A 27148-nucleotide genomic window follows, 5' to 3' on the forward strand; every position below is an offset into this window, starting at 1 on the left:
GATTATTCCTTGTTTTGAAAACTAGTTTAAAAAGATCATAAAAGGATAGATAGTTAACGTCGACGTATGATTCTTTAATACATTAGATGCACCAGGACCATCCGAAAAAAAATAAAACTTTGTGCTACAGTCGAACCTCGGTTATCCGGACTCGTTAAGGCTGGCCTAAATAGTCTGGATAATCGTGAGGCAGATGATCGAAAATACGAATATTCATGACAAATATAAAACTAAGTAGGTATCATGTATTCAATACATATTAAAGAAGAATAAAAGTACATTCCAAATCATTTAGCATCATTGTTTAAAGTTGCCAAAAGCATATACAAGGATAATGATATAAAATGCTGAAATGAATTAAGTTTTTTCTAGCTGGTACAGCATGTGCACATCGCTAATTCTAACATTCCGCTGGGGCTTAGTAATTTCATTGATAAGACGTGTGATTTAATACATCGCGAGCTCCGCCTTTTTGGTTTGGCTTTAACTACATCTCTCGTCAATATGCCCAAAGAATAGTAACGAAACACGTCTCTAAAGCTCAGACCGAGAATCGTTGTTAAAACAGCTCCAATTATATTGGGTTTTATGAAGGCTATTTACAGATTTTTATCAACACTCCTACTTTACCTTCTTTCCTAATCATATCCCATTAATAGTCTTGCAACTAAGATGTTATCTCGTAGAATACCTCCAGATTAGTCGGGGTAAATAATTCACTCCCTGAGAAGAATACGCACTTGGCGAACGAAATGTAACCAGTAGGGACGCCGTAAGTAGAGCCGCATGTGGTGAAGGAATTTTGAATGTTCCCAGCGTTGTTTCGTAGTTGGATGTCATGTCGCCCTTGATAACCCCCAAACGTTGGTCCATAACTACTGCAGCGGTAGATTGCATACCCTTGATACCGGTATTGAGCTAGTTTAACAGGTTTATAACCATGCACGTTGTAAAGCGAGAAAATGAAGGCTTTGGCAGCCGATGTGTACCCACAAGAATCTGCAGCCAGAGAAATTTGTTAGAGGAAAGCTTAGTGAAGTGAGATGGTAGACAATGTCTCCTGAGGGTCCTTGCAGTTTACTCATAGAGCGAGAGTCCTCCTCCCTAACCCCCTCCGTCTTTGCCAGGGGTGTTAACCTTGGTCATAACATCTTTTTGAACAGTAGATAACTAACAACCTAGTTTGTTTTTATCTTGAAATGGACCAGCGTTCATAACCATGGTTTTTTTCGTCATGACTTCGAGATTAATTTTTCAAAGATTGTTTGTTGTACAACTCTTTTACTTTAAACTGTGTATAATTTTCCTCTGTTTGCAGCAGCCCATTAAGGAGTGCTTTGGGTCTTTAAAGATTTTCAATCTTAGTTCTTGTAGCTGCTTCAATCGAATAGGGAAATCTCTTCGCCATAAGATTTTGTAACGGAGAGACAATTACTTTAGCTTCCACCAAAGCTGCCGAATGCTTCAAATTTTTAATTTTCTAAACTCTACTTTTCCTTGTCAGGCCTCGTCTTGACCTTTTGTTTTCGGACTCCATCCCCTGCCATCCGCCATTTTCAGCTTTTTAAAGGATTTAGGTTGATTGAATGAGTTTGCTTTTTACAAAAAAAAACATTTCTGATTCCATCAATATTCGACACTACGTGACTATGCCGGCCTTCCCACTAGTGCTATAAACTGAGGAAAACTACATACCTCTCACAACACCTATTTTGTTATTGGCAGCAAACAGTAAGCCGTTCGTAAACATTTTTTTACGCGTGTTGCAAAATACTTGAAGGATAATAAAAACAAAAGCATCTATTTTGGCGCGAAAATATGCACGGATATCTGTCCATGGACACTATCTGTTTTTTTTCACAGTGGAGAGGGACAGGGAGGCGGGAACCCAGGAGAACAAGGGGTGGGAGAGGACGGGAAGCAGGAGAACAAGGGGCAGGAAGCGGGGGATCTATATGAGGGTGGGAGGCGAGAGCAGAAATAAAGAAGGCAATAGTTTGCTGTTTATTACTGGGCATCATTCAGTTAAAAACACTTATCTAGCAAAGTTTTAAAATTCCCTTTTAACATCCACCAATGCTTAAAAGTAAATTTTGGGAGCAAGACTCGGGTTGGAAAAACAGCATTACTTCTGGTGAGTTTGGAAATCCCTTCAATTCGATTACGTAAGAGGTCATGAGATAGCATGCCACTTGACACATGTGTCATGCTATCTCATATCTATTCAGAAAATGAACAAGAATATTAAGTTTTGGTACAGTTTGAAAGTTAACCCGGGTTTCTGATCCTCTTCATTCACCTGAAGACGGGAGTAACACAATGAAGGGTGGGAGTCGGGAGGCAAAGGGGCTCAAAAGTACGGGAGGCGGGAGAACATGGTACGGGAAACGGGAGACTCTACCCCACTGCCCCCCCACCTAACAGCTTTCTCGAGTTTCGCTTGAAGGAAAATGTGAGCATCTTAGAACAGATAATGTCGGCGGTCAAATATCCGTGCATATTTCCGCACCAAATAGAGAACTTTGTTCATCTAGCCACCTCCTCTTTGGTGAATAGTTAACAACTGACTAAAAATTCATACTTTGCCAAGACACGTCGGTATATCCACCAAATGTGTAGTTACCGACTTGAATAATGGAAACAGTGGGTCCCTTTCCATCACATTTCGAATGGAATGTTGTTGAATCCCAGCCATCTGTCATGGCGTGATAACATCTAACGAATCTACTCGAGGAAAGGTTAGTCAGGACTGATTCTAGGTAAGACGAAAGAGTGCCAATGTAGTATTTTGGTGAGTTGTTCAGAATGCTCGATGATGCGAGGCCACCTGTTGGTGAAAAACCACCTTATAATCTGACGGCACTAAATCTAAATAGTAATTATCCTCCCTGCAATGTAGTTATAGGGGGTGGACAAAAGTCCTTTCCCGCATCTTTTAACGCCTAGAAATTAAATTAAGCTGTACATATTTGAGTGGCCAAGACTTATAAGGCCGGTCGTTTACACGAGATCTAACCCAAACCACGGTTTTATGCGATCAGCGGGCGTAAGGCTTTCCCTATAAGAGGGTTGATTCTATTAAATGAATGTCCTTCCACTCTTAGCTCTCGGCCCTTTCAACACTGTTCACAAGTATAAACGTTCCGATAAAAGGTTCAGCGAAGTTTAGGATTGATTAGGATGCGGTTCTGTTGAACAACGACTTTTTTTAAATAACCGGTCCCCATAGACGTATTTTGATCTTAAGTGGGACGAATATGAAATATCGAACATTCTCTACGAACGCATTAATTTCAAACCCCTCCAAGCATGTCGTTGGCCATTCCCCTAATCTATGAATAACTTTGCTGCTATCTTTCTCATTTGACCTATCAGACGAGATTTAACTAATTTGCGGAAGGCTAAGTGAGAAATTGAACTAAAGCTTTTACAAAAAAGGTAAGAAGATCGAGGGTTCATGTCTTTGTGTTGCTACTTAATATATCATTTTGTACCAGAGCAATTGGGAAATCAATGGTTCATGTTCACTTGAATTCACTGCTGTTCTAGGCGATACTTACGGTCACTTGTGCAAATATATGAACCCACTGTATTGCTGCAGTAGCTATTGGCCTCACAATAGTACAAGTCGTATTCACACTCATCAACATCTAGAAAGAGGTGAATTGTTTTTTAAAAACGCGGAAAATAATTAAAATAGGTATTGTTTTTGTACTTGTTCTTCAACCATGTTGTACCCGTATATCGTATCGCTCTTAGTTGCTCTTAGTTGTATAGCCGAGATAAAACCAAAGATATCAAAGGGAAAAAGTGTAACGTCCCGTTACCGTCAAATGTCACTTTTTTTGGTTTATAAACAAGGCAAAAGAAAAATTCTTGATGATATTATTGAAGATAATCATAAGATACTAAATATCCCATGGTATTGGACGAAGCACGTACCAGTCATGTTATGTCAATAATACTCAGTACAGATACCTCAGTTAGTATCTGCGCTATGATCATTCAAGGACGCGGGCCGTATTCCTCAGTAAGTATTGCTAATTTAAAAGGTATTTGAATTGGTATCTTTCCCCGCTTAGTTGCTTTTATTTTATAGCCGAGGTAAAACCGAATGTACGAAAAGGATGGAGAAATGTGACGTCATGTTACTGTAGAAAGCGGAAACCCCGCCATTCACTAATTCTATCCCTTTTTTCAAATGCACGCATACTCAATGCATTCAAAGACGAGTCCATGCTCTCGCTTTTCACCGGGGGCGAAGTCTTAGTGCTACATGAGATATATCTTAAAAACAAATAACAAAAACAACAGAAAACAGTTAAAATATGTTATGTCTTATCAAGTCTCTAAAGTTTGCCTGTTCAAGTATTAGACTCTCTGAAGTTTGGCAAATTTAGTCAAACAAAATTCTCGTAGTTCTAGATGAATAAATTTCTCCTTTTCCCTCGAAAAGTTCAGGTGGCCACAAAGTTTCCTCTTCGAAATTATTGTTTTTCATTTCGTTGTGGTAGATAGGAGACTTTGAATAAATTAAGCTTTAGTTTAGCCAGTCTAGGATTTAAAAAGATTCGAAATCAGAGGCTTATATAAACTATAAGTTACCTTCCGTTTTCATGTCACAGTAGGCGAATGTTGCCGTGTCCGTCCAGGGATTATAATACCAGTATTTGCCGCTAACTGTTTGCTCTCCTTCACTCAACTTGATTTCCCTACAGTTTTTAGCAGGAATTTCAGGAATAGAGCCAAGGGCAGCTGTGTAGAAATGATGAAATAAAATAAGATAAAATGAAAGGAGGTAATTTTGCTAAATAGTATGTGGTGGAGCTCATCCAAGAGAGATGGTTTTTAAACTTTACTTTCCATAAGGGAACTTGCATCGTAAGACGAGCAAGTAGACTACATTTTTATCGTGTATTTTTAGTTGTCCGGAGTAATTTTCATTGGTCTGTCAGGCAGGAATTTATTCAGCTGATAACACACTTTTTGATACTCATGGTTATTTTAATATTTTATCATTGAATATCCATGGTCGTCAGCTGATATTCCTTCGCTCTCCATTGCTCTTTTTTTCAATATGGGGGACAAACATCAGCATCATATCAAGTTCAAGGGTTATGTCAGGGTGTGTTATTGTCCTGGGTTATTACTTTTTACTCAGGTTATAACTTTTTATTGAAAACTGGATCATTGAGGTAAATGCATTTTCATTGGCTTAGCCATCAAGGGTTATTAACCTTCATACCATAATTTGTACATTGTGACATTGTGTTCATTTTCACAAAATAAATCTGGGAAGATTTACCTATACTTGGGATGTTTAGCTAATGAAACAGTTATTCCACTCACGCTTGTTGGATATGAAATAATTACAGACTGTACGGCTCTAACGGCGTCGCTGGCTATCTATGATCTCATATCCAACAAGCGTGAGTGGGATAATTGTTTACTATGAAAGGGAGGTTTTACCTTATAACCTGTATTAGTCGCGCCTCACAGGAGTCAACAATATGGTACTTGCGTGACACTAAAGTGTTTGAAATTACCTCTATTTTTTGATTTTTCATAATAGTATCGTTCAGAACTCGGCAAAAAGTCTGCAGGTCTGGCTTTCTTCGTACGATCATTCAACTCGCATGTATTTTTTGAAATGACGTAATTAAAGCTTTGACATCTGACGTCACCCTCACAAGCCTGGGAACACTCAAACGGGAGTGCCGTCTGTAGGGTTTTGAAGATGCTTCCATGCAGCATATAGCCATAAACAGAGTTATCGCCGTTACACGTCTGAGATGTTATTCTAGAAAATTGATCGGCCAGCCACAAGATCACGAACACTGTTTGCAACTTTGTGAAAACCTGCATCTTGGTATATGTCACCTGGAAACAAAAAAATTACTCTCCAGCGAACAGCGACAATTGATTTATAAAGAAGTTTAACTGAGGAAGGCTTTGATTATGAAATAAATTTGACAATGAGGAAAGTTTGATAATAAAACAAAAAAACAAAACAAAACAAAACAAAAAACAGGTACGGCAGACTCAAACGATTTGCACCCTAAAATAGATTGTATGCATCGCATTCAATAAGTTCTGGCATTTTCTTATGCTTGTTCTGACAAGTTCTAAACATTGTTTAAAATGTCTGCATAACTAGACAATCATAATGCTTACAGAAGAAAAAGTCAATATAACAAAAAGGGAAACTTATGATACTTGCAGTGTCAACTGTAGGTATACTAACAATAAAAAATACAGTACTATAGTATTGCTTACATTACAACATAACATTGAAACATTCTTTAGAAACTTAACCCCTTCAAAATTTTCACTGTCCGTTAAAGGGCAGGATTTAGTCGCTCAAGAATCAGTTGGTGTCAATTCCACCGTCTTCGAGAAGAGCCTTATCTAAAAATAAAATAAGGAGAATAAAAACGTTGTTTGTGGTTTGATTTATTCCCTGGTGAGTTCACAAGATATCGTGCCAGAAGTTACTATAGTAATCTAACTACAAATGCAAATACAGCGAGAGGTTCTACGCGATTGGAGTACAACTTGAACGGCAATTGAACTATCCTTTGAGAATACATCGCTCTTTCTCTCCGTTTACCGTCGTTATGACCCACGCAGGATTTTTGGAGAACACCAGAAATGTTTGTAACTCACGAGCCAAAGGCGAATGATTTATAAACTTCTCGGGTCAAATTAACTTAAAAGAATTTCAATTTTCTATGGATTGATGATTCAAATTCACCTTTTACTGAAAAGAATTATAGCGACGATTTCTGGAACTTGAATCCTTCAAGGTTGAGTCCTAAATGTAATCTCTACTCTCTATTCTATTCTCTCTGAATCTCTACAGGAGACTAACTTGGAGTGATTTGGAGGTGAATTTTCCTGGAAGTTATTCCAAAAAATAGATTAACAGAAAAAATACTAATGTCTTTTGCCAAAGCTGCGAGTTTATTGAAGTTAGGAACCCATCAATTTGCATAAGTTTGGTTGACAGGGCTACTTCTGAGGAATTGTATTCCTGATCAGAAATTTTTTAAAAACTGGTTTGCTAATTTTATGATACAGATTTATTTTGAGTTCATCTGTCATGCATCGCATGGCCAGAGTTCTAAAGAACTATTTGGCTGTTCAGAATTATTTGGTTTTGGTTTCAAAATAAAGAATTCAAAAGCTTAAAGTCAATGTGCAATGTGTAAAGTTGGTCACAAATCGGACAGAGAAGAAAGAGCTATACTGCAACAGAATTATTTGGTTTTGGTTTCAAAATAAAGAATTCAAAAGCTTAAAGTCAATGTGTAAATGTTGTCACAAATAGCACAAAGAACTTAAAAAGTTACTGCAGACAGTATTCTTTAGTTGTAGATTCAAAATGAATTAATGAAAAGGTTGAAGACAGCCTTTAGGTGTAACGTGTAATTGTTTTCACCAATTCGACTTAGAGGAAAGAGCTGTACTGTCAACGGAATTCTCTAATTTTGCTTTCAAAATAAGGATTTTTAGAAGGATGAGATCAAACTTAAGGTGTAATGAGTACATTTTGGTACTGATGCGACGAAAAGGAAAACGGTCAACAGAATTATTTAATTTGCTTTTAAGATGAAGTTTTTAAAAGGGTGAGGCCAAACTCGTGGTGTTATGTGCAAATTTTGGTACAAATTGGACGAAGAAGAAAGAGCTGTAATACAAACGCAATTCAAGTTTTGGTTTCAAATTTAAGCTGACCTTAATGAGAATTTTGCCACACATTGGACAAAGAAGAAAAGAGCTCTGATATATATATATATATATATATATATATATATATGTATATATTTATATTTATCTCTGAAAGTTATGTCTTATTGATTTGTCCAACTTTCAGATATGCCACGCTCTGCGAACGCATCGAGCACTATACCGCAAGGATAGACTACAATCAAGATTTATTTATATATATATATGTATATATAAAATATAGGTTTCAAAAAGAAAAAAGAAAATTAGTTGTATAAGACTTGAAGTTCTCAGACACTCATTATGAATATTTCAGGTGTCAGGAATGTTTTGGGTTCTTCGTGAATATTCTATGGCGTCACGTTTTCGTCTCAAAGAGACGAATGCGCTGGAAATTAATTTTCTCTGTGTATTGTATAAGTAAAAAACAACGTCAAACTTTCTTCAGTGTCAAGTTCATATCGCAATTCTGCTTTATTTGGACACCAAATGATGTTACACTTTATTAATGAAGAATGAATTCAAGCGATGTTTAACGTTAGAAACCAAGAAACAGTAAAAACTGCTGCTCTTAACGATTAACTATTAACACAAGGGATTGTATAATCGCTAGCATTTGCAAAACTGAAGGCGCTTAAAAATGTGCCATAAGATTTTAAAGCATCAAGAGACAGTTAAGTTTTCGATTTTAAAGAAAGACCCACTCAAAAAGAAAAAAAAAAGAAGTTAGTGTAGGTCTTGACGAGATGTAAGCGCCACTAAGCAAACACGATTTATTTGATGACTTGAAAGTAAACGATAAAGGAAGTTAATTTGGTTTGAAGCCTTCCAAGCGCCCGGTTGATAATATCTAGTACATCTACGAGTACTTTTTCTATCAACTTACCCCATACGACATGTTCTTCTCTCAACGATAAGTCTCTCTCCATCGCAGTTCTCGCTTGAGTGAAATGATGTTTATCCTGTATTGCTCTTAAAATTACATCACAATCAATAATTAAAGCAAGTCACAATGGTTTTCAATACTATCCTCCACGCAGGATCTCAACCTACGTCACTAAGACAAGGAGCAGACTAAATTAATTTACCTCTTATGTTTCGATGGAAATGTCACATACAGGATGTGATGTTTAGTCTTCTTTTCGCCACTGACAAAAAAACATTGCTTCCTAAACAATGTTATATATAAAATACGTCAGAAATGAAGATTGTGAAAAAATGTTTGTACACAGAGAGCTCTTGTGTAGTTAAGACTCTTAAAAAATTAACAAGGGGCAAAATTATTTAAAATTAAAAATATAAAAAAAAAGCTTAACTTTACACTTTCACGTTTTTGTACAAAAATAAATTTCACTCATCTGATTCGTGCGTTTTATGAATTATCATGTGAAAATGTTCATGTGAAATTTATGACCCGCCTAAACATAATTATGCAGAGAACGATCTAATGAACTATCTTATTGACTACACGGATAATGTACTTGACGCCCACCCACAAACCGTCATTGTTCTGGGCGGAGATTTCAATCAGTTGGACATGGATGGATTACAACAATTGTCTGGCTGGTATGCACTGGTTGATTCACACTTGGATAACTGTTTAACGCACCGGCCCGATTTGTTTGCAAGGTGTTATCCTCTTTACGTGTCAGCAAAATCGGATCATCGAGGTGTGATTTTGCCAGCAAGATCTAAACTTTGCCCTGTGTGTCGTAAAGTTCACACCCGGGACAGGCATCTACATCGCAACGAAGGAATGCAGCCCTTATTACCTTAGATCGTGAGTCACTTAACCAGTTAAACGAGTACTTCGGAAAAATCTATGCAGTGACAATAACTACATTCAACCAGATGATGTTCACATTGATCCAGATGTCAAGGCTCCAACAATCCCTGCGGGACTTGTCTGGAGCACTCTGTCTGATCTGAAGAAAACAGCAACCAGCCCGGACGAAATTCCTTTTTGGTTTTTTAAAAGAACACGCGGAACTACTAACTATAGTTATCTCTTATGTGTGGAATCTTTCCCTGCCAACTCATTTCTGGCCTGAATCTTGGAAAGGAGCGAACATCAGGCCATTACATAAGGTTGACGTACCTAAGGAGAATGGTGATTTCCTAGGAATCAGTGTAACACTGGTGATTGCTAGAGCTCATGAAAGGGCTGTATACAACACACATGTCTGACTCGTCATGGAGGATCACCTGAGCAGAGGCCAATTCGCGTACAGAGTTGCGTATAAAAGCGATCTAAACACAGTACAGAACTTTTTAAACATGTTACAAGCGGCGTTATATTTCAGTTCCATTGAATGTCAAGGATATCACGCATATGCAGGATAAGAAATTAGTGGAGCTAAGGCCCTAAGCCACATTCGTTAAATAAAACTCTGCCGAAGCCTAAACCCCAGCAATATAATTTACGCGCAAGGTCTGCCTCCGCCCAAAGATTAACACAGAACGTTTCATGAACACATTTGTGAATAGACTAATTTTTGAACACAACCTGTTAAAATTACATTATTTAATTTTGGCCATAGTATATTATTGTAGCTATCATTACACAGTTTCTTGCTCATGTAACATAGGACATTTATCTTTTATCTCATGGTTTACTAAAGACTTCCAAGACTTCAAAGAAATGGCCTCTTAGGAAATTGTGCAACAGCGTGCGTTTTTGATCTTCTTAATAAAGTAAGTACTTTTGTTGCAACTAAGATGCAACCTCTGAAAATGTTAGCATAATATACACGTTAAACAAGGGGGATCACAGTCAAGTGTAACTTTCAATCCTAGATCAGTGTTAATCGCTTTCTGAACAACTATGTCCTCCGGGTTTTTGTATATCCCATGTTTTCTTTTTCCTTAGTTTTCACTCCATTTCAAAGAGCTGAATTGTCTCTTACGCTTAAAAATATTTTTTCCAACTCCTTCAGGTGGGATCGCCAATTATTCAGTATAATTTAGGTTCATGACAGCGAGTGATAGCGCCGACAGATGATTAAAATTGATGAGGAGCGGGTTGTTTTGCAAAAAATAAAAAAGTTGTTAGCCTTGATGATGATTATTGTCAATGCAGTAAGACAAACTTACACGTTCTGTCTCTCGTCCACACTTGACTGCCGGCCATCTTTAAGACTTTCTTAACAGATTAATATCAATCATTACAGCGAGTCAAAATAGATTTATTTTCAAGGGCATAAAACATAATAGAACATGACTAGAACCATTCATTGGTCCAAACCTACCATGTTTATGTTTCTAACCCGTTCTAAACACTAAAAACTTAGAATTGTGTCTATTTACCATCATATTTTCGTTGATCCTTTTTTGAAACGACCAGGGTATACATTTCATGACGAGCTTTGCTCACCAAAAGAATTTATGCAAATGAGGCAGAGGCGGATCTGAGATCCGCCTGGCAATTATTAACTGTAAGAGAAGAACTGACTTCGCGCCCACAGAACGACCGAGGTGTTGCGGATGAATTTTCAGTAATTACTTTTTTGGCACTTTTCGGCGTCCAAATTGCATGGCAAGAGTAACCCAAAACCTTAAAGCAGACCCTTCTTGTCACAATACGAATGTTTTCCAGATAGGGACACGCGTTAATGTCAGCTTCACTCGCGTGAAGGTTAAACCCTCTTGCAAGGTTAAATCCTCGCGTGGAACTAATAACTCAAGTTTACTTTAAAGCGCTCAATGTAAGCCAAAGAAATTTTATAATTTAACTACATGATCGAAATTTTGTTTACGAAGGATAATAATGGATCGACATCGACCTGGAGCGTCAGCTTCACTCGCGGGGAGTCAACCATTTTCTCTTGCCCCTTGCGCAACATAGAATGCAAATTTGCTGACTCACTCTATTGATACACACGACTCGACAGTCGTTAAGAGTTGAAAAAGATGAAGTTTTTTACCAAAACCATGTATTTCCGATTTTTAAACGCTAACAAAAATGTAGTAATGGTATGTCCACTCCGGAAAATAATACCGCAAGCAACAGCAAGCCCTAACCGCGATGAGAACACTCATGGATCACACAGCGCAACAGACCTCATTTTGTTTGTTTGTTTGGGTTTTTTCCGATAATATTGGCCTGTAAAGAAATATATAACGGAGTTTTTTTGCACCTCCGCCGCAACCATATAATTGGCTAAATGCTAAGGGAGTAATATACTTTAAATAGATCATTAAAGGAGTAAAATCCTTAAAAAATTTTTCCTGCTAGGGTTTCCTGGTGCGCCACTGCGAACACAGCGAACCTCTTGTATAAGGCTGCGAGAAAATAAAAAAGGACAAGTAGAAAAAGTTCTTTACTCACAAATCTCTTTTACAATCTATGACCGATTTTACATCTCGTGTCTGAAGCAAGAGTTGGAAATGTAAATACAATTTAATATGTTACGAGAAGAGGTATTTTACTCGTTGGTAATTTTATTCCTAAACTCGTTATTTATTTTTAATTGAAATATCACGGGATTTGAGGACAGACACCACCAAGGCAAACACAACATCGACGTAAAAATTACCAGTCAACGGAATGTGCACTTATTTGGTTAGTCATCTCAACAGGAAAACTATCTTTTTTTATGAAAACAAACATTGCTTTTTCATCACGACTTTTCGCGGTTAACGTTCAATGAAATCTGCAAAGGAAAAAAAATTAAGACAAGTAAATTTAATTATGTCGCAATTCATACTCAAAATTAGTTTGTCATAAGATGAAAACACACAGTCTAAATTGAAACAACTCCCAAACAGAGACAGGACCAAATAAAAAAAAAAGGAACGATTTTGCCTTCAGATAACAACAGTCCAAATAGAACTGACTACCCAAGAGAGACAGAACCAGGTGAAAAAAAGGGAAAGGTTCTGCCTTCACATAACAACAGCCCAAATAGGACTGACTACCCAAGAGAGACAGAACCAGGTGAAAAAAAGGGAAAGGTTCTGCCTTTAGATAACAACAGCCCAAATAGGACTGACTACCCAAGAGAGACAGAACCAGGTGAAAAAAAGGGAAAGGTTCTGCCTTCAGATAACAACAGCCCAAATAGGACTGACTACCCAAGAGAGACAGAACCAGGTGAAAAAAAGGGAAAGGTTCTGCCTTCAGATAACAACAGCCCAAATAGGACTGACTACCCAAGAGAGACAGAACCAGGTGAAAAAAAGGGAAAGGTTCTGCCTTCAGATAACAACAGCCCAAATAGGACTGACTACCCAAGAGAGACAGAACCAGGTGGAAAAAAAGGGAAAGGTTCTGCCTTCAGATAACAACAGCCCAAATAGGACTGACTACCCAAGAGAGACAGAACCAGGTGAAAAAAAGGGAAAGGTTCTGCCTTCAGATAACAACAGCCCAAATAGGACTGACTACTCAAGAGAGACAGAACCAGGTGAAAAAAAGGGAAAGGTTCTGCCTTCAGATAACAACAGCCCAAATAGGACTGACTACCCAAGAGAGACAGAACCAGGTGAAAAAAAAAGGGAAGGTTCTGCCTTCAGAAAACAACAACTCGCATACGAATGACAAAACCGGGAAAAAAATAAAAAAAATGAAGGTTCTTCCCTCACGGAGATAAGTCAGGGAACTAAAGACTGATTACCCGAGAGAGTGGGTAAGAAATAACAAAAGAACGAGAGCATCTTTAGGATTCTGCTTTTAAACTGCGAAATAGTACAGTACGATTAGTAAGAAAACACACTAACCTGCTAAGAGTGCGTCATCTTATAGGGAAGGAATATTTGAGCTCTGATGTCAGGGTTCATTCCATAATTAGTTCATCTGGCTCATGTTAGGTTTCAACAGTTGGATAATACACCATGTGATTTTAAGCATCTGTCACCTGACTATCACAGAAATAATTCCTTCTCTTGCTTCGAAAGCACAGAAGTAAAGGTAAACCTTGCTTTGCTGATTAAATGGTTTGGGCATCATCATTTTCCGCTCAAAGGTTATTAAGCAGCGAGATTTATCGCGCGTCATCATATAACTCTAGACAGAAATTATCAGGGATACAACCTTACCTAAAAGCCAAATTGGACAGGCCAGCGAGTAGAATTTCTTCCTCGCCAAGTAATACACAGTTAAGACCTTACCTTAAGGAAAGAACGATGACCCCTTTTCGCAGATACCGCCGAATACACTCGTACTTTCGAACAGAATTTTCGCGGGATAAGTTCCCGCGCTTACCTGATGATTGGGACTTACTAAAATGATATTTTATACTGAAAGAGCTCCTTAGTATGGACGCCAGAAAAGTATTATCAAAATATCTACCCAATCGTTTCAAGTGTCAAATGATAATCTTGTATCTCCAGAACATACTGCAGTCGAAATCTCTCTTGAAAACAAGGTCCTTACTTAGCGGCTCACCGGCCTCCATGCTGACTTAGAGTCAAAGGTCTGATCAGAGTGAAATATAAGTTGGCTAACACAATTTAATTTTGGTATTGTCGTGACAGAACAGATAATCGCTCTTTGCGTCACAAACCAACAGATCTGTAGATCACGGACAAAACATACTGGGTACAACAACTGTTACTTGATAGTCATGTCACGCACTACAACCAGGCTATCCTCAAATGCCATGACACACTACGGCTTAGCTAAGCTGTTCTTATCGCTGAATCATTCTACAATTATGAAAATTGCCATTCACGCCATGAATGCGTAGTTATTTCTAAAGAGAAAATTGTGCCAAAGAGTCCTTAATTTACGTAGCACTCCTAACGCGCAAGCCGCGCGGATCCTCGCGCCTGTTTACATTTTAATTGTTAACTTCAATTAATTTCACGCTCGAAGCCAAACACCTCGCTTTCACTTGCTAATTGAGCCCTCTCGCTTTACTTTGACAAGCCTATGGATCATTTTACGCATCCCTGGTGTGAATTCTTTTCTTGAGCAAAGCTCGTCATGTACGAAAGAATCGTAAGAAATCACCGGCTTGGGTGAACAAATTTTAAAGCAAATACAAAATATGTTATTTGAGCTGACAAGGGCATTCTCATGTTTACGTAAGATTAACATACAACAAAAAATATGCAAAGTACACGCGACTTCTATCTTATGTACACATTCGGATCGGGTCAAGGGGCCTGTTCCGCGAAAGTTCCGTTAACTTAACGGACCCGAGACAATATTTTAAAATCAGAATTTTAAGATTGGTGCAGCATGTTCTGGCACTCTAACCAGTCCATTTTGTTTCTTTACCTACTATGTTTCATGTATAGTTTTCACAACCAACATCTTGAATAAACAAAGAACGGCTTTACAGGCCCGTTAGGTTACCGAAACCACCGAGAAACGGCCCGTAAACTACGCAGGAAGGGGTCGGAAACTTTTTAATACTTCCACAGTTAGGCCATGTCTGGCCTCTTTAAAGCATCCACCAACACTTTTACCATTCCGTTCTGCAAGACTAAGGAGGGTTCATGCAGAAAAATTGCCCTGTTGTTGATTTTCTCATTTACTGCACGAACACTTCGATCCTCATACAAGGGTACTGAGAAAAGGTGACCGGATAAAATCGAAGGTATCTTGCTTGGACTGGGTTATCCAGTGTGTGTTTTATAATGGTATTCAAGTCTGAATTCGCTTCAAAGATCTGCAATGAAAAAAAAAAAAAAAAAGAGAAATCACTTAATCATAAGGGGAACTTTATTCTCAGTTAAGCTGCTTCAAAGAGATTCCCCCTTCCCTGATACAGTTTGTTTACTAAATCTGTATTAAGATCTCATTGAATCCCTTAGCTGATGTCACTGGACGAAAAACCAAAATTCTGGTTACGTAAGTGTTGCCGAAACCTTTGTTTCCTTTGCAGAAACGTAACGGCTAACAAGTGTTTCCATAGACAGACATATTTCAGTCGCTGTGGACACAGCAGAACCGGACCACCTTTCCACATGTTTTTGATGGAGAAGAGGACAAGATCTGTTATCACTTTGAGAAAACGGAAAAACTCAAAATTTTAGAGAAAACCGAGATTACCCTCTATCCTGAAGGTTATTTATTATTCTTACATCAATTTTAACTATTCCCAACCGGTAAATCCTCCCTCAGCCTGCGCATGCACACAGAAAATACCTGACCGTCACGTTTCACACCTTTTCGACGTTTTTCTCTTTATATGCAGTCCAACTGGTACCATCGGTAGAAAAGGAGAGCCTGTAGCTTTTTATAAACGATCCGTTTGCCTTTCCTTGCGTGGCGACTCCGCATACTGTGCGTCCTGCTCCAATATCAACCTGTATATAGTCATCGGTGATTCTAGAAGACTGCTGACACCAACCGCTGTCTCCATTGAGCCGTCCTTTGTGTGGATAATAGCTGAGATAATTGGAACTCGCAGTGATTTGGACGTCAGGTATAATGTTTGGATCTTCTACTCCTAAAGCCTTGCAAGATAGTACAGCTGCAAGAAATGTAAATTCGTACCCATTTTGATATTATCTCAACACGTGCGTTGCACTGGTTATCAGATCTTTAACAGATTCTTCGTACGCCACGGTATTTTCTTTTGCGGTTTCCTAATAATTGCTATTTTAAGCGTAACATCGGTTTTTCAAACAAATGCAGATACCTCTCACCTCTGATAGTGGTCCGCACACCAAGCTACGGACTTCGTTTTTTCTGCTCGTATTTACTTTCCAAGCACGGAGAGGGTCATAAATCCGAGCAGAAAAAACAAGGTTCCGTACTACACCGCTGACCGAGATATTTACCATGAGACAACGCGATAAATAGAGAATGATACATATCTACAAGCAACCATGTATTACTTTGTTTATCATGTAAACACGATGGCCCTTAAGTGTCAAGAAAAGTCAACTTAATTAATGAATTAAAATAAAAGGATCGACAATCCCCAAGTAAAAGTAGTAAACTGCGTTAGGGCCAAGGCTACAAATTAAAAAAATATGTTCAAACACTACAAAACATAGAAAATCCTCATTGATTGACTTGGTCGTTACCGACAGAAGAAATCTTTCAAGTTCACGGCGAAAATCGGTCTGTGGCAAATTTATCGGTTGTCGGTTTTCGTTCTCAGCCGTGAGAAATACCAAAAGCCACTTAATACATAACTTTTTTCAATTAATCACTGTATCTAGGAAAGTTTGAAAGTTACTCTCCGTAAGCGATACGGATTTTTCAGTGTTTTAGCAGCCATAATCCAAAACAAAAAGAATTCTGACAAACTACCTTGGATTGAGAATGGTTAAGGCTTTAGCCCTCGTTCATTCAACCTGACCGAGTCGCGCGAAGGGCGAGTAACGTGTCAGCAGCCGATTGGCGATATCAAACACACGTGAAAAAATACGACATCTTTTCACGTGTGTTTTTACAACTTCTCCTGGGGCTGAAAATCCTTCTATAACACCGTAGTTTATGTGATAAGTAAGATAATTCCTATAACTTTGGGCCCAAATAGAGGGGGAAAATTTCAATTAAAAAAACTTGTTCAAGCTAAGGGTATCTACTGTGATTTACGGCCTGCTAATTTTATCAACGAAAGCGTACGTACCAACCAAATTCACTTACTAACTGAGATTCATTGTCTTCCTTGCTCTTTTGTCTTTACGTTCTCTATTTTGTTTTACGTAAACTGTCTTGTGCACCATGGACGAGTCCTATTTTGTCTTCAATACTCAACACAAAGTGTTGATAACTGGGCACGCTGGCCAGCCAAGCCACTATACCGTTTACTCACCACCAATATGCCTACCAGAGTTTATTACATTTACTTTTGAAGGAAATTAAATGCACCAAAAGGACACGAAAACCAGTGAAAACTACAGAGATTTGGGGAGTTTAAGGGTTAACACGGCGAAAGCTGAACGTAAAATACCTCGCCCTACTACCGACCTCAAATTACAAACTACGATCCTATAGCCTTCCTCGGACCTCGCACCCGCCTCCAATCCTTTAATACGTGCCGGAAAAATATTAATTTTTTTAAATCACGTCTACTACAAATTACATTTTGAGTCAAGTTTTGCATGGTGCTGTACGGTGTATGATCAGCTTTAATGCCCTTTCGGCTAAATTCGTCCAGGCCTGGAATCCACATTTATATCAATATAAAATTTTAAAGAATAAACTGACTGTACACCCTCTTACCAGTGCAAGTTCTCCCATCTGCAATAACTCCAGGTTTACAAGCACAAATATACGAGTCAGGGGTATTCTGGCAAATGGAATTCGTGTCACAGACAGGTAACGAGGCCTTGCATTCATCAGCATCTAACAAAAATGATTGTATATACTGTACAAATTAGAAATGAATTGACAATGGGCCCTGTGAATGTTTACGTAAAAATACCCACTCATACCTTCAAACCTCGCTTTCACGGTCTACACTCAAGATTCTGAATGCGACACTACTGAAATCAAAGGTTTTCCACATGAAAACAACCAGATGGAGTTAAAGTTCCCGACAAATATAATGCCAAGTAGGCTTGGACCGATATTTTTCAGTAAATAACATCATCGTGCATAATAGCTATTCTATGATATTCAGCATATTATATGATGAAATATCAAATACTTCCAGGAAATAGATAAATAAATAAATAAATAGGCGGATAAATAATTCGTGAAATGAGCGAAAGAGAAAGTGACTAATTTGTAATTTAGGGTAATAAGTAAATTCAAGGGGAAACAAGGAATGAAAGATTGTGAATGATGTTTTTCTCATTTGTTGTGGTTGTGAAAGGAACCAAACATTGTAGGATATTATAACTCGGCGTGGATCTTCTTTACCAAAACGATTAGTGCTTGATCAAGATTTTTTTACACTGATGTCAACAAATACTAGTAATTGAGTTTTGTTACCCGCTGTTTCCATATCGCAAGGAACAAGTACTGTCTTCCCCTCTATAATGGAATCAAGCCAGTAATTGCCACTGTTCGCTTTCCCCTCTTCGCTTGCTTTTATCTCTCGACATGTTTCTGCTGGAAATTCAGGAATGGAGCCAAGAGGAACTAAGGACGGAGAATAGTTTTATCAGGTTCAAATTACTTCAATAACCGCCAGTGCTAGGGCTGCTTCTTGTTGAAACTCACCTCTTTTCTTATTACTCCTGACATAAAATCTTTCAGAATTTGGCACAAAGTTCTCTGGTCTGGCCTCCTTAGTCCGGTTGTTTAGTTCACATAGCTCCTCTGAAATGACGTAGTTGAAGCTGTGACATCTGAAATCATTGTAACATGCTTGATGGCATTCAAATGCAATCAATGATCTCACTTTCCTGAAGGTGTGTCCTCGAAGCATCATACCAGAAATGGCATGCTCACCCTCCTTGCATTGTTGAGCGAAAACCTCGTACACGTAGCACAGTACAATAACAATGCAGAATCGCATCGACATTAGCTTTGGCTCGTCCTTTTCTGTAAGAGAAGTTTCATAGACTGACATTTGGGTGATTTGGGTGGGAGAACAAGCTATAATGCGAAAGGTTTTCAATCATAGTTGAAAATGCACCAGAAATTTAAGAGAAAAGGAAGAAAAATATAACAATCAAAGTGGGAATAGATATTGACACTTGAGATGCTGTTTGGACGACAGTTTTGTTCGTTGTAAAACCTGGTAACTTAAAGAACTTACTTGTTTATCGTACGATCCATGCTCTTAGCGTTTTTGAAATATTCATTATAACTTTTGAAGTGCAATATTTCTTTCCTTTAAAAAGTATTTCTGCACGCCATAGGAGAGCGACTATCTGGAAACTTTGATTTAAGTGACGGGATTATTTTAAACTTTTTTTTACGATTAACAGTTAAAATTTGTCAAGTTTTACGCCTAACGGTTTAATTGTATGGCCGCTGATACAATTTTGGGACTTTTTCACGATCATAAACAAAAAAAATTTAAATATGGCAACTTAGAAAATCATATAAGTTCTGCAAGCAATTTTAGAGTTTAAATGCTTCAGAATTCTATTTACATATTTTTTGTCTCTTGTAAAGGAGTTGTGTAAAGCTCATTAATCATTAAGCAGCAATCACAGTCTTCAAACACCTTCATGTCTATTCACGCTCAACCAAAAAGCAGCCGTTAGATTAGTGAAATGATTAAGAAGACTTGACTTGATAAACTTAGAGTTTTCGCAGTTCTAAGTCAAAAGTGATTTATAGAAATAAGTTATAGCGAAGGAAATACAAGACATGTTCATTAGCGCTTCTAATGGGTGATATTATCGTCCCAAATTAAACCCTTGTGATAACTGACTCAAATATCGATGGCTACGGCTTATTTTGATGTTGGGACAACATGCCGCTTATCAAGCCGTAAATGAAACAGTGTTAGTCTGTGGTCACCGGGAAACAAGAACTAAATCAAAGTTGGAGCCGTGAACTATTTAAATTTGTCTTTTCCATCTTACTGAAAAATTTCTCGTTTGAGACGAACGAAGATATCGAAAATTAACAGACTTGAGACACCTTTGTCTTTTGCAAGAATTACAATGTACAGTTTCATTTATATGACGTCTCTTCGAAAAAAATTTATATGTACAAAATAAAGTCTTCATCTCAGGGTAAATCGTTAATTTTTAATCCCGAAAGTCGCCGTTATCTTCCTCTGACGAGTTAGTAGGATCAGTAATTTAGATTGAAAAAAAGTCGGTTTAAGGTTACTTCCCACCTTCGCGGGTATCCTTCCGACTTCCGACGAAAAAATTCGTACCCGCGCTAGTTTCACTAAAATCCAGCAAACTACAAATCAGAAGAAAGCTTAATTACTGCAGTGTGGAAGGAAGTGTTAGGAGCCGGTAAGGTGTTAAGCGACTGAGGGTTCTTCTGTTAAATTTATCAGTTATCGGATACGGCAACAAAAGCTAATATATTCTATAAATTCGTTCAAAGTGGTTGTATTCCCGCCAAATTAAATGCGAGATTTTAGCTCATAAAGGTGCGTAAACAATTGGCGCCACGCCTGGGAATTATCTCGCCGCCTGAAACCGCAAACTAATGGACAACGGAACAACGGAACCTCCTCCTTTCCTTTCCGTTATGGTACTCAAAGTCACGACTATAAATGAAGGAAACTCGAAATTCTTTCAACTGATATATATATATATATAGTGGGAATAATAGACTTTGGAACAGAGCTAGAAAAAATATAATGAAATAAATAAAATATTTAGCTGTACTGTCTTAAATATTCAAAAGGCGTGAATTTGAACTTTGCATATCTTGTATCCACCTCGTTTCCTATCCAAGCAATGCGATACCCTCTTTAGTAGAAACTTTCAATAATTTTGTTCAGGAGAGAAATCAACAGCAAGATAATTATTATATTGGTATAATCTAACCGACAGAAAAACGCCACAATCCTACAAACTCAACTACTTCATTAAATAACGAGTGGTATTCGACTCCTAAAGGCAGTACAGTACTTATGCTCGATAAACTGACTTCAGCCCATTTCATATCTTAGCACACCACTGAGCGAAACTCACAGTTTTCTTCAACGTTTCTTTTCGGCAACGATCTTCCAATGCAGCTTTCTCACACGGTATAGCTTTCTTAACAGTCGGCCACTCCCGAAAACAACAGCTACAAAACTGAGAAGCTTACAAAAGAATTAGTAGTATTACGCATACTAATAACTGCGTGACTTGATTAAATATTCTAGAAAGTTCTGTGGTACGCATGTCAGCATGACTGAGCAGTCTGGAGACTTTTAGAAGCCTATATTTACAACAATCAATTACTTATAACACTGTTCAGTTCAGATTCTAACTTGTGCTAAATTTCAATGGGAAACACAACGTCTTGTTTAATTATTCAATTCTAATTTCTCCTGTATTTGAATAGTTTTCACTTTACGTTTTGGAGTTATCTTCAATTTCATTTTAAAGCTGTGCCATTGTCGAGGTTTTGAACACAGAAAACGGTTAGCATCACAAAATAGGTGGAATTCTAGGAGAAAGAATGGTTAATCAGCAAGTCCCAAACAGATTCTTTGGTCAGATTCTCTGAGCGATATAAATCCATAGTCTGTTGATCAATGTAGGAAAATAAAGCTTTAAGAGCCCCTTCTCAACGTACTTGATATACTGAATTCCTGTGACTTTGAAGAATATTTACAGCTTTCAGGTCAAGTTCAGTTCTTTAAAATACCTCACAAAGCACAGCGGGTCAGCAATAAGTTAGAGCCTTTGATAATTACATCTAAAAAACAGTATTGTTTACCCAAATAACGTTTCGTCTAAATTATTAATATGCCACTGACACAGCTCCATGTCCAACTAGCAGATTTCAAACGCTAAGGTGGGAGAATTAAATAATATCAGTCCATCTCAATCATCGATACGCAAGTCGACCAAGTTACCGAGATGTTTGCAACGATACAACTTTCCACTTTCGTGACTTGGGAATGAGTCAAAATATTGAGATATTCATTCAAATTTACCATCTTTTTTATTCTGTTTACACCTTCCATGCAGTTTGTTTATTTATACTTATCACTTTAATGATACTCTTGACAAAATGCGGGTACCATCCGTCTCCCACGAAAAAATTTTGGAAGGAACTGGAGTGCTCGTAAATTTAGAGTTCCTAGTTGTCAGTAGAAAACGGCGGGGAAATAAAACGGTGACATGATGCAAGTAAGGGAAGCGGGGTCTAGAGTAAGAGTGCGTTAAGAAGTGTTAACAGCTTATTATTTCGTGGAAAGAATGAACCATTAACAAATTGTTCCTAAATTCACTAATCTGTCCTGCCTTAAAAGTTAACCGACGGCTAGAAGGTCACTTGTTCGGAAAACCTTCTAAATTCCTCAAGTATCACATTGAATAGATACAAGGTGCTTGGAATACCTCTTTGTGCCTTTATTCGTCGGGAAACTGTCCTAAATGTAGCTTGGTGAGTCATCCGCCGTAAAAGCTTCGATTTTGATCATGTGACCTTATAGGTCACACGTGTGTATATTAAGCAAAGCAAATAGGGCGGATAGTAGTTCGAGTGAGAGCAGTGCTATTCCGGGGTCTGATTATTTGGATTTTGATGCCTAGATGGAAAGTGAACATGAGGGAAGGGTTTATGAACCTGTTGGTGAAATCAGACCCTGGCGATTTGAACGCGAGAGTCAGAAGAGGAGCCGCAGCCGTCTCATTCAAGAAAGCGAGAATGGCGAGTGCATTTGCGCTTGTTACAAAAGTATCTGAAAATCAGTCGCCTATTAAATTTAGGAGCGATCAAATTGAGAAAACCAAATGTGCAGACTCTTGAATACCATGGGAACGAAGTATTTTTATGCTACACACACCCACCTCCCGAAGCCAAGGTTTCACTGACTGAAAATATAAACATACACGCTTTTGGATGTGAATTGAATGGATTGTACACGTTTCCACGGGATTGAACCGGTTTTAAGTTTTCCTGTGTTGAATTTGGCGAACGATTAAAGATTTGTCGGCTTTTACTTAAAATCAAGATGCAGCAAAAGATTAGCATTCGCACATGTAGAATTGAACATAATTTATTGTTTACTTGTGGTCTTTGCACCTTGTTTATGACCTAGAGTTTGTGATAGTTACAGAGCTGATAACTGTTCCTCTAAGTGAAACCAATCATACAAGTTGTGCTCTCTATTTCTTCTATTCAAAATCTTGCTTCTGTTATTAGTCATTTCCATTGGAAGTTAATTAAACTTAGGCACACGAATGTGCCATATATGCGGATCAATGCTAGTTATATTCATCAACCTGGAGAACTCTCAGCTAGAGACGAAACGCGTTGAAAGAAATAAACAAAAAGTTACAACAGCAAGAAGTCTTCCTCTGTGATGCTCACTAGTCTCCGTTAAAAAGAATTAAAAGAAGGATAAATCTTGTACATTTCCAGAACGTGAAAGAAGAGTTTCATTCACGAAACCAGATGACGAACTCTCATTATACGCAGCAATACTTTGCGCATAGTCACGGTCACTCTAGAACCGATGGGCCTGAGGTCACAATGATATACACCGGACTGACGGGAAAGAAATAGGTGATACTTAACTTGATTATTCTGTGATCAAATATTAATTAGTAATTGACATTTGTAGCGCAATGAAGTTAGATTTCGTGACATTAGATTTCACAATAATGTAGACAAAGTCCGAGTATATTTACGATATAAAATGATGTAACTGCATGCATTTTGTTAGGCTAAATAAGGTGAAAGAACGTGCGATTTTGTAATAGTCACTTAGATTAGATACATGACAATGGGTACTTTTCCTGTACATGTGATTAATGTAAAAATACTGCCTTACGTAAGGATAGTAGGAAAATCTCTGTATACTTAGAATGTTAGGTGATCGTTGATTGTTGATCGTTGATCGATGATCGTTGTGTTACGACCGTTGATGTGAGAATTGTATATTCAATAGATTGTTGGTTTGGATTAAATCGTGTTGTTACATCGAAAGATAAAGTTCTCTTGATTTGTTTGAACCAGCGAGCGGGGTTGTAAGAATTCTGCAACAGACATAATCTAAAGTCAAAGACTTTTCGGCATGGACTAAAAAATATTTCTTTAAGTATAGGACTCGATAATGGTTAAGAGGAAACATTATGGGAGTATATATTTTTTAACAGCTGTTTGGAATGGCGTGTAAAGCACCTGTGGCTCTAAATACAGACATGCGATCCGTCGTGTTTCGATTATTTAACCTTCGTTATTTTATTTCTCACTTAGTATTTCATATTCTCTATAAAGACTCTTAAATAGAATCTTATTTTTTTCCGCTCGTAAATTTCAACAGCAGTTGGACAGTGAGGGCGAAGCTGTTACTTTCAGCCCTTGACATGACGCTTTTCGTTGCCTTACATACGTGTGACGTATTCCATCTCGTGATCTTGATTGGACCGTTTTCAAAATGACTGCCGATTAAGCGTCAAAAAGAATTTGTAGAAAATTTGGTTTTGCACAATATATCGTTGATTTACGCATTAAAGATTCTTTAACCTGAGGGGAATGTATCGGGCCAAAAAAAAACGGGAAAAATTTGGCGTCAGTTACCCGCTAAGTGAAAGGATTTTAATTTTGGTCCCTTGTTGTGTGTTAATCTTTGAACCCTCAACAGTGGTGATCATCTCATTTCTCCCAGTATTATCACGCCTAAATCAAACACTGAGGTTATAATAATAAAGGAAAGGTTCACAAAATCAATGAGGTCTTGACTGTTGGACAAATTCTCCTTTCAAGTACCACAGGAAATATACAGAGAATAGAATGGAGAACTTGCATACTTAGTGTTAAGGTGTAAAAGGTTAAAGCACTGTAGCGTTCGCAATGATCAAAATCCTCGATCGCACCAAGTTGATGATCAATCTCTCTCGACTTCGAAATCGTGCACCGCAATTTTCTCCACCGATATTTTAGTCTTTGAGATGCTCCAAATATCACTCAGAGCTAAAGTTTTCGAGCGAGTTGGCATGCTTGCAAAGTGAAGTGTTTTAGCTGAGGCACGAAATAATTTAAAATAATATTTTGCAATTTGGAAACGAGTTAAAATATGCTAGCGAACTTGTTAAGGTGTGGGTGAAATTAGGGCTTGTAAGGGTTAGGGGGAGGGGCTTAAGTGGTGCAATCAGGCGAAACCTCCATAAACCAAGAGGAACTATACACATTACTACCTAAGACATTAGCAGAATAGCATGAACTTTGATGAAAAGGAAGGAAAAATTTGAAATCATCAGGAAAAAACAATTCTTAAGTTGTCGATTTATGTCTCTTGAGTATGGGATCTTGAAGGATGTCGAAGAGAACAAGGTAAATAAGGACGAAAAGAAATATACAACAAAGCGTAGTTGACAAACATAGTTTACTTACAACTTCCATCGTGCTAAGACACCTTGTATCATGCTTACGTGAGAACATTATTTACAATCGGTTATACTGCAAAATTGGTGCAAATAGGTCGTCACACAACTGTTTCTGTATAACAGTGTTTAAGTCCTCATTGTTTTGCGACTGACATCATTTTAACCTCATTGCTTTATTTAACAAAAACAGTTGTACAACAATGTTATTTGAACTTGTGGATATCCTGAGCACACTCCTCAATGTCTGAGATCAAATCAACACGATGATGTGTGCCACCATGGTTTGGGGAGAGAATAAAAAAATATATATATATATACAAGCCCTCTTAACGGAAACTGCCTCCAACCATTTCTAATTTACCAAGCCACCGTCACACGCAAGGACAGTAGCACCACTGAAACATACATCGGACTTACAGAAAAAGACTTCAAGACTAGATACAGAAACCACATCATCCCGACACATAAAACTCAGAAACTCTACCGAACTCAGCAAGCATATCTGGACCCCTAAGGAAAATAACCACTATATTTCATGGCGCATCCTTTCATCAAGACCGCCCTACAACAGCGCAAACAAAAGATGCAACCTCTGCCTCAATTATGTATAAATGAATGTGGGTAGAGTCTACCTTGGCGTAAATTGCTCACTGCTGTGGTAGCAGAGCTAAGTATACATGAGTTTAAGAATTAAAGAGGACGCATCGATTCTCTGTGACTCTGAGTTTCGCGCCTAAGCGCTCGTCAGAAAAAACGTATGTGTATATATATATATATATATATAGAGAGAGAGAGAGTTAAAAAAAAGCGAGGGTGGACAACTTCTGGCGTAAAAAAGATAGAAAATTTAATAAAAACGTTTCGGTCAGAGACCTTCTTCAGTTATTACAACTTTTGAATAAAAAGAACTTTAAATAAGATCCTAAGATTCAGGTGCTTGTGATTACTTAATTACAGGTGACAACTAGTGAATAAGATATAAAATCACGTGAAAGGGCAGAAAGTGGTGCTAATAAAAAAATGCCAAAAAAACAAAATCAACAAAGCGGAAAATATCGAGAAAAACAAGCCACAAAGAAAAAAGTGGACAAAAACTTAAAAACTAAAAACTAAAGAACTAAACTTGCTAAAACGAATAGAGCAACTGAGGCAATGTGGCAAGCATTAGAAAAGGATAGACCCACTCTTACCTACAACTGTTTGCAATCACATTTCTTGAGAGTTTTGCTGTAAATCTTTCGCTTTTTTTTTCTTTTCGAACTCTTAAGTACAATCACTGATGGAACCTGAAAATCATGTCAAGTGTGAGCTAGTGTGTGGTCCAAAAGTATCAAACTAGCGGGTGCAACACTTCTCTCAAAAGTGTATGAATAATTTAATAAAAGGAGATTCTGACATCAGCGAATCATGTTTTGAAAGAAATATCGCCCATGAGAGCTTCACTTTACCATGACAGAGCCGTGAGTTAAATCAGGCCTAAAGTCTGTAGCTCAGTAATAGAATAATAATGCTAGACTGGCTTCTTGAAGTATATCCCTTGAAATAATTTGACTTGGCTTCCTGAAGAAAGCCTCTGTGGTCAGCTGCATAACAA

General features: G+C 37.8%; 2 protein-coding genes and 1 pseudogene across 2 annotated transcripts; 1 reads left to right on the top strand and 2 right to left on the bottom strand.

Annotated features, from left to right (window-relative positions):
• The window catches only part of LOC131769963 (uncharacterized), a 106069-nt pseudogene that overhangs the window by 2486 nt on the left and 76435 nt on the right, over positions 1-27148 (top strand).
• Positions 515-5875, bottom strand: LOC131772737 (uncharacterized). The gene is made up of 5 exons (XM_066167200.1): positions 5547-5875; positions 4606-4755; positions 3561-3650; positions 2582-2827; positions 515-999 (listed from the first exon to the last, which is right to left on the bottom strand). The coding sequence occupies exons 1-5, from the start codon at positions 5863-5865 to the stop codon at positions 668-670; spliced, it is 1137 nt and encodes a 378-aa protein (XP_066023297.1). The 5' UTR covers positions 5866-5875; the 3' UTR covers positions 515-667.
• Positions 15115-21275, bottom strand: LOC131787150 (EGF-like repeat and discoidin I-like domain-containing protein 3). Its single transcript, XM_066167202.1, has 6 exons — positions 21199-21275; positions 18803-19126; positions 18572-18721; positions 17858-17980; positions 15844-16151; positions 15115-15344 (listed from the first exon to the last, which is right to left on the bottom strand). The coding sequence occupies exons 2-6, from the start codon at positions 19104-19106 to the stop codon at positions 15207-15209; spliced, it is 1023 nt and encodes a 340-aa protein (XP_066023299.1). The 5' UTR covers positions 19107-19126; positions 21199-21275; the 3' UTR covers positions 15115-15206.

The sequence above is a fragment of the Pocillopora verrucosa genome, chromosome 5 (genome assembly GCF_036669915.1).
Source record: "Pocillopora verrucosa isolate sample1 chromosome 5, ASM3666991v2, whole genome shotgun sequence".
Taxonomy (NCBI): Eukaryota; Metazoa; Cnidaria; class Anthozoa; order Scleractinia; family Pocilloporidae; genus Pocillopora; species Pocillopora verrucosa.

What these genes read in the sequence shown, in the direction of transcription:
- LOC131772737 (XM_066167200.1), bottom strand. Translation starts at nt 5,865, where the DNA reads ATGCAGGTTTTCACAAAGTTGCAAACAGTGTTCGTGATCTTGTGGCTG. An exon ending in CTGTGACATGAAAACGGAAG is followed by an intron (nt 3,651 to 4,605) that starts GTAACTTATAGT and finishes ACCTCTTTCTAG; the next exon opens with ATGTTGATGAGTGTGAATAC. An exon ending in TACCGACGTGTCTTGGCAAA is followed by an intron (nt 1,000 to 2,581) that starts GTATGAATTTTT and finishes CTCTGGCTGCAG; the next exon opens with ATTCTTGTGGGTACACATCG.
- LOC131787150 (XM_066167202.1), bottom strand. Translation starts at nt 19,106, where the DNA reads ATGTCGATGCGATTCTGCATTGTTATTGTACTGTGCTACGTGTACGAG. An exon ending in CAGGAGTAATAAGAAAAGAG is followed by an intron (nt 18,722 to 18,802) that starts GTGAGTTTCAAC and finishes CTCCGTCCTTAG; the next exon opens with TTCCTCTTGGCTCCATTCCT. An exon ending in AGATGGGAGAACTTGCACTG is followed by an intron (nt 16,152 to 17,857) that starts GTAAGAGGGTGT and finishes CATTTCTTGCAG; the next exon opens with CTGTACTATCTTGCAAGGCT.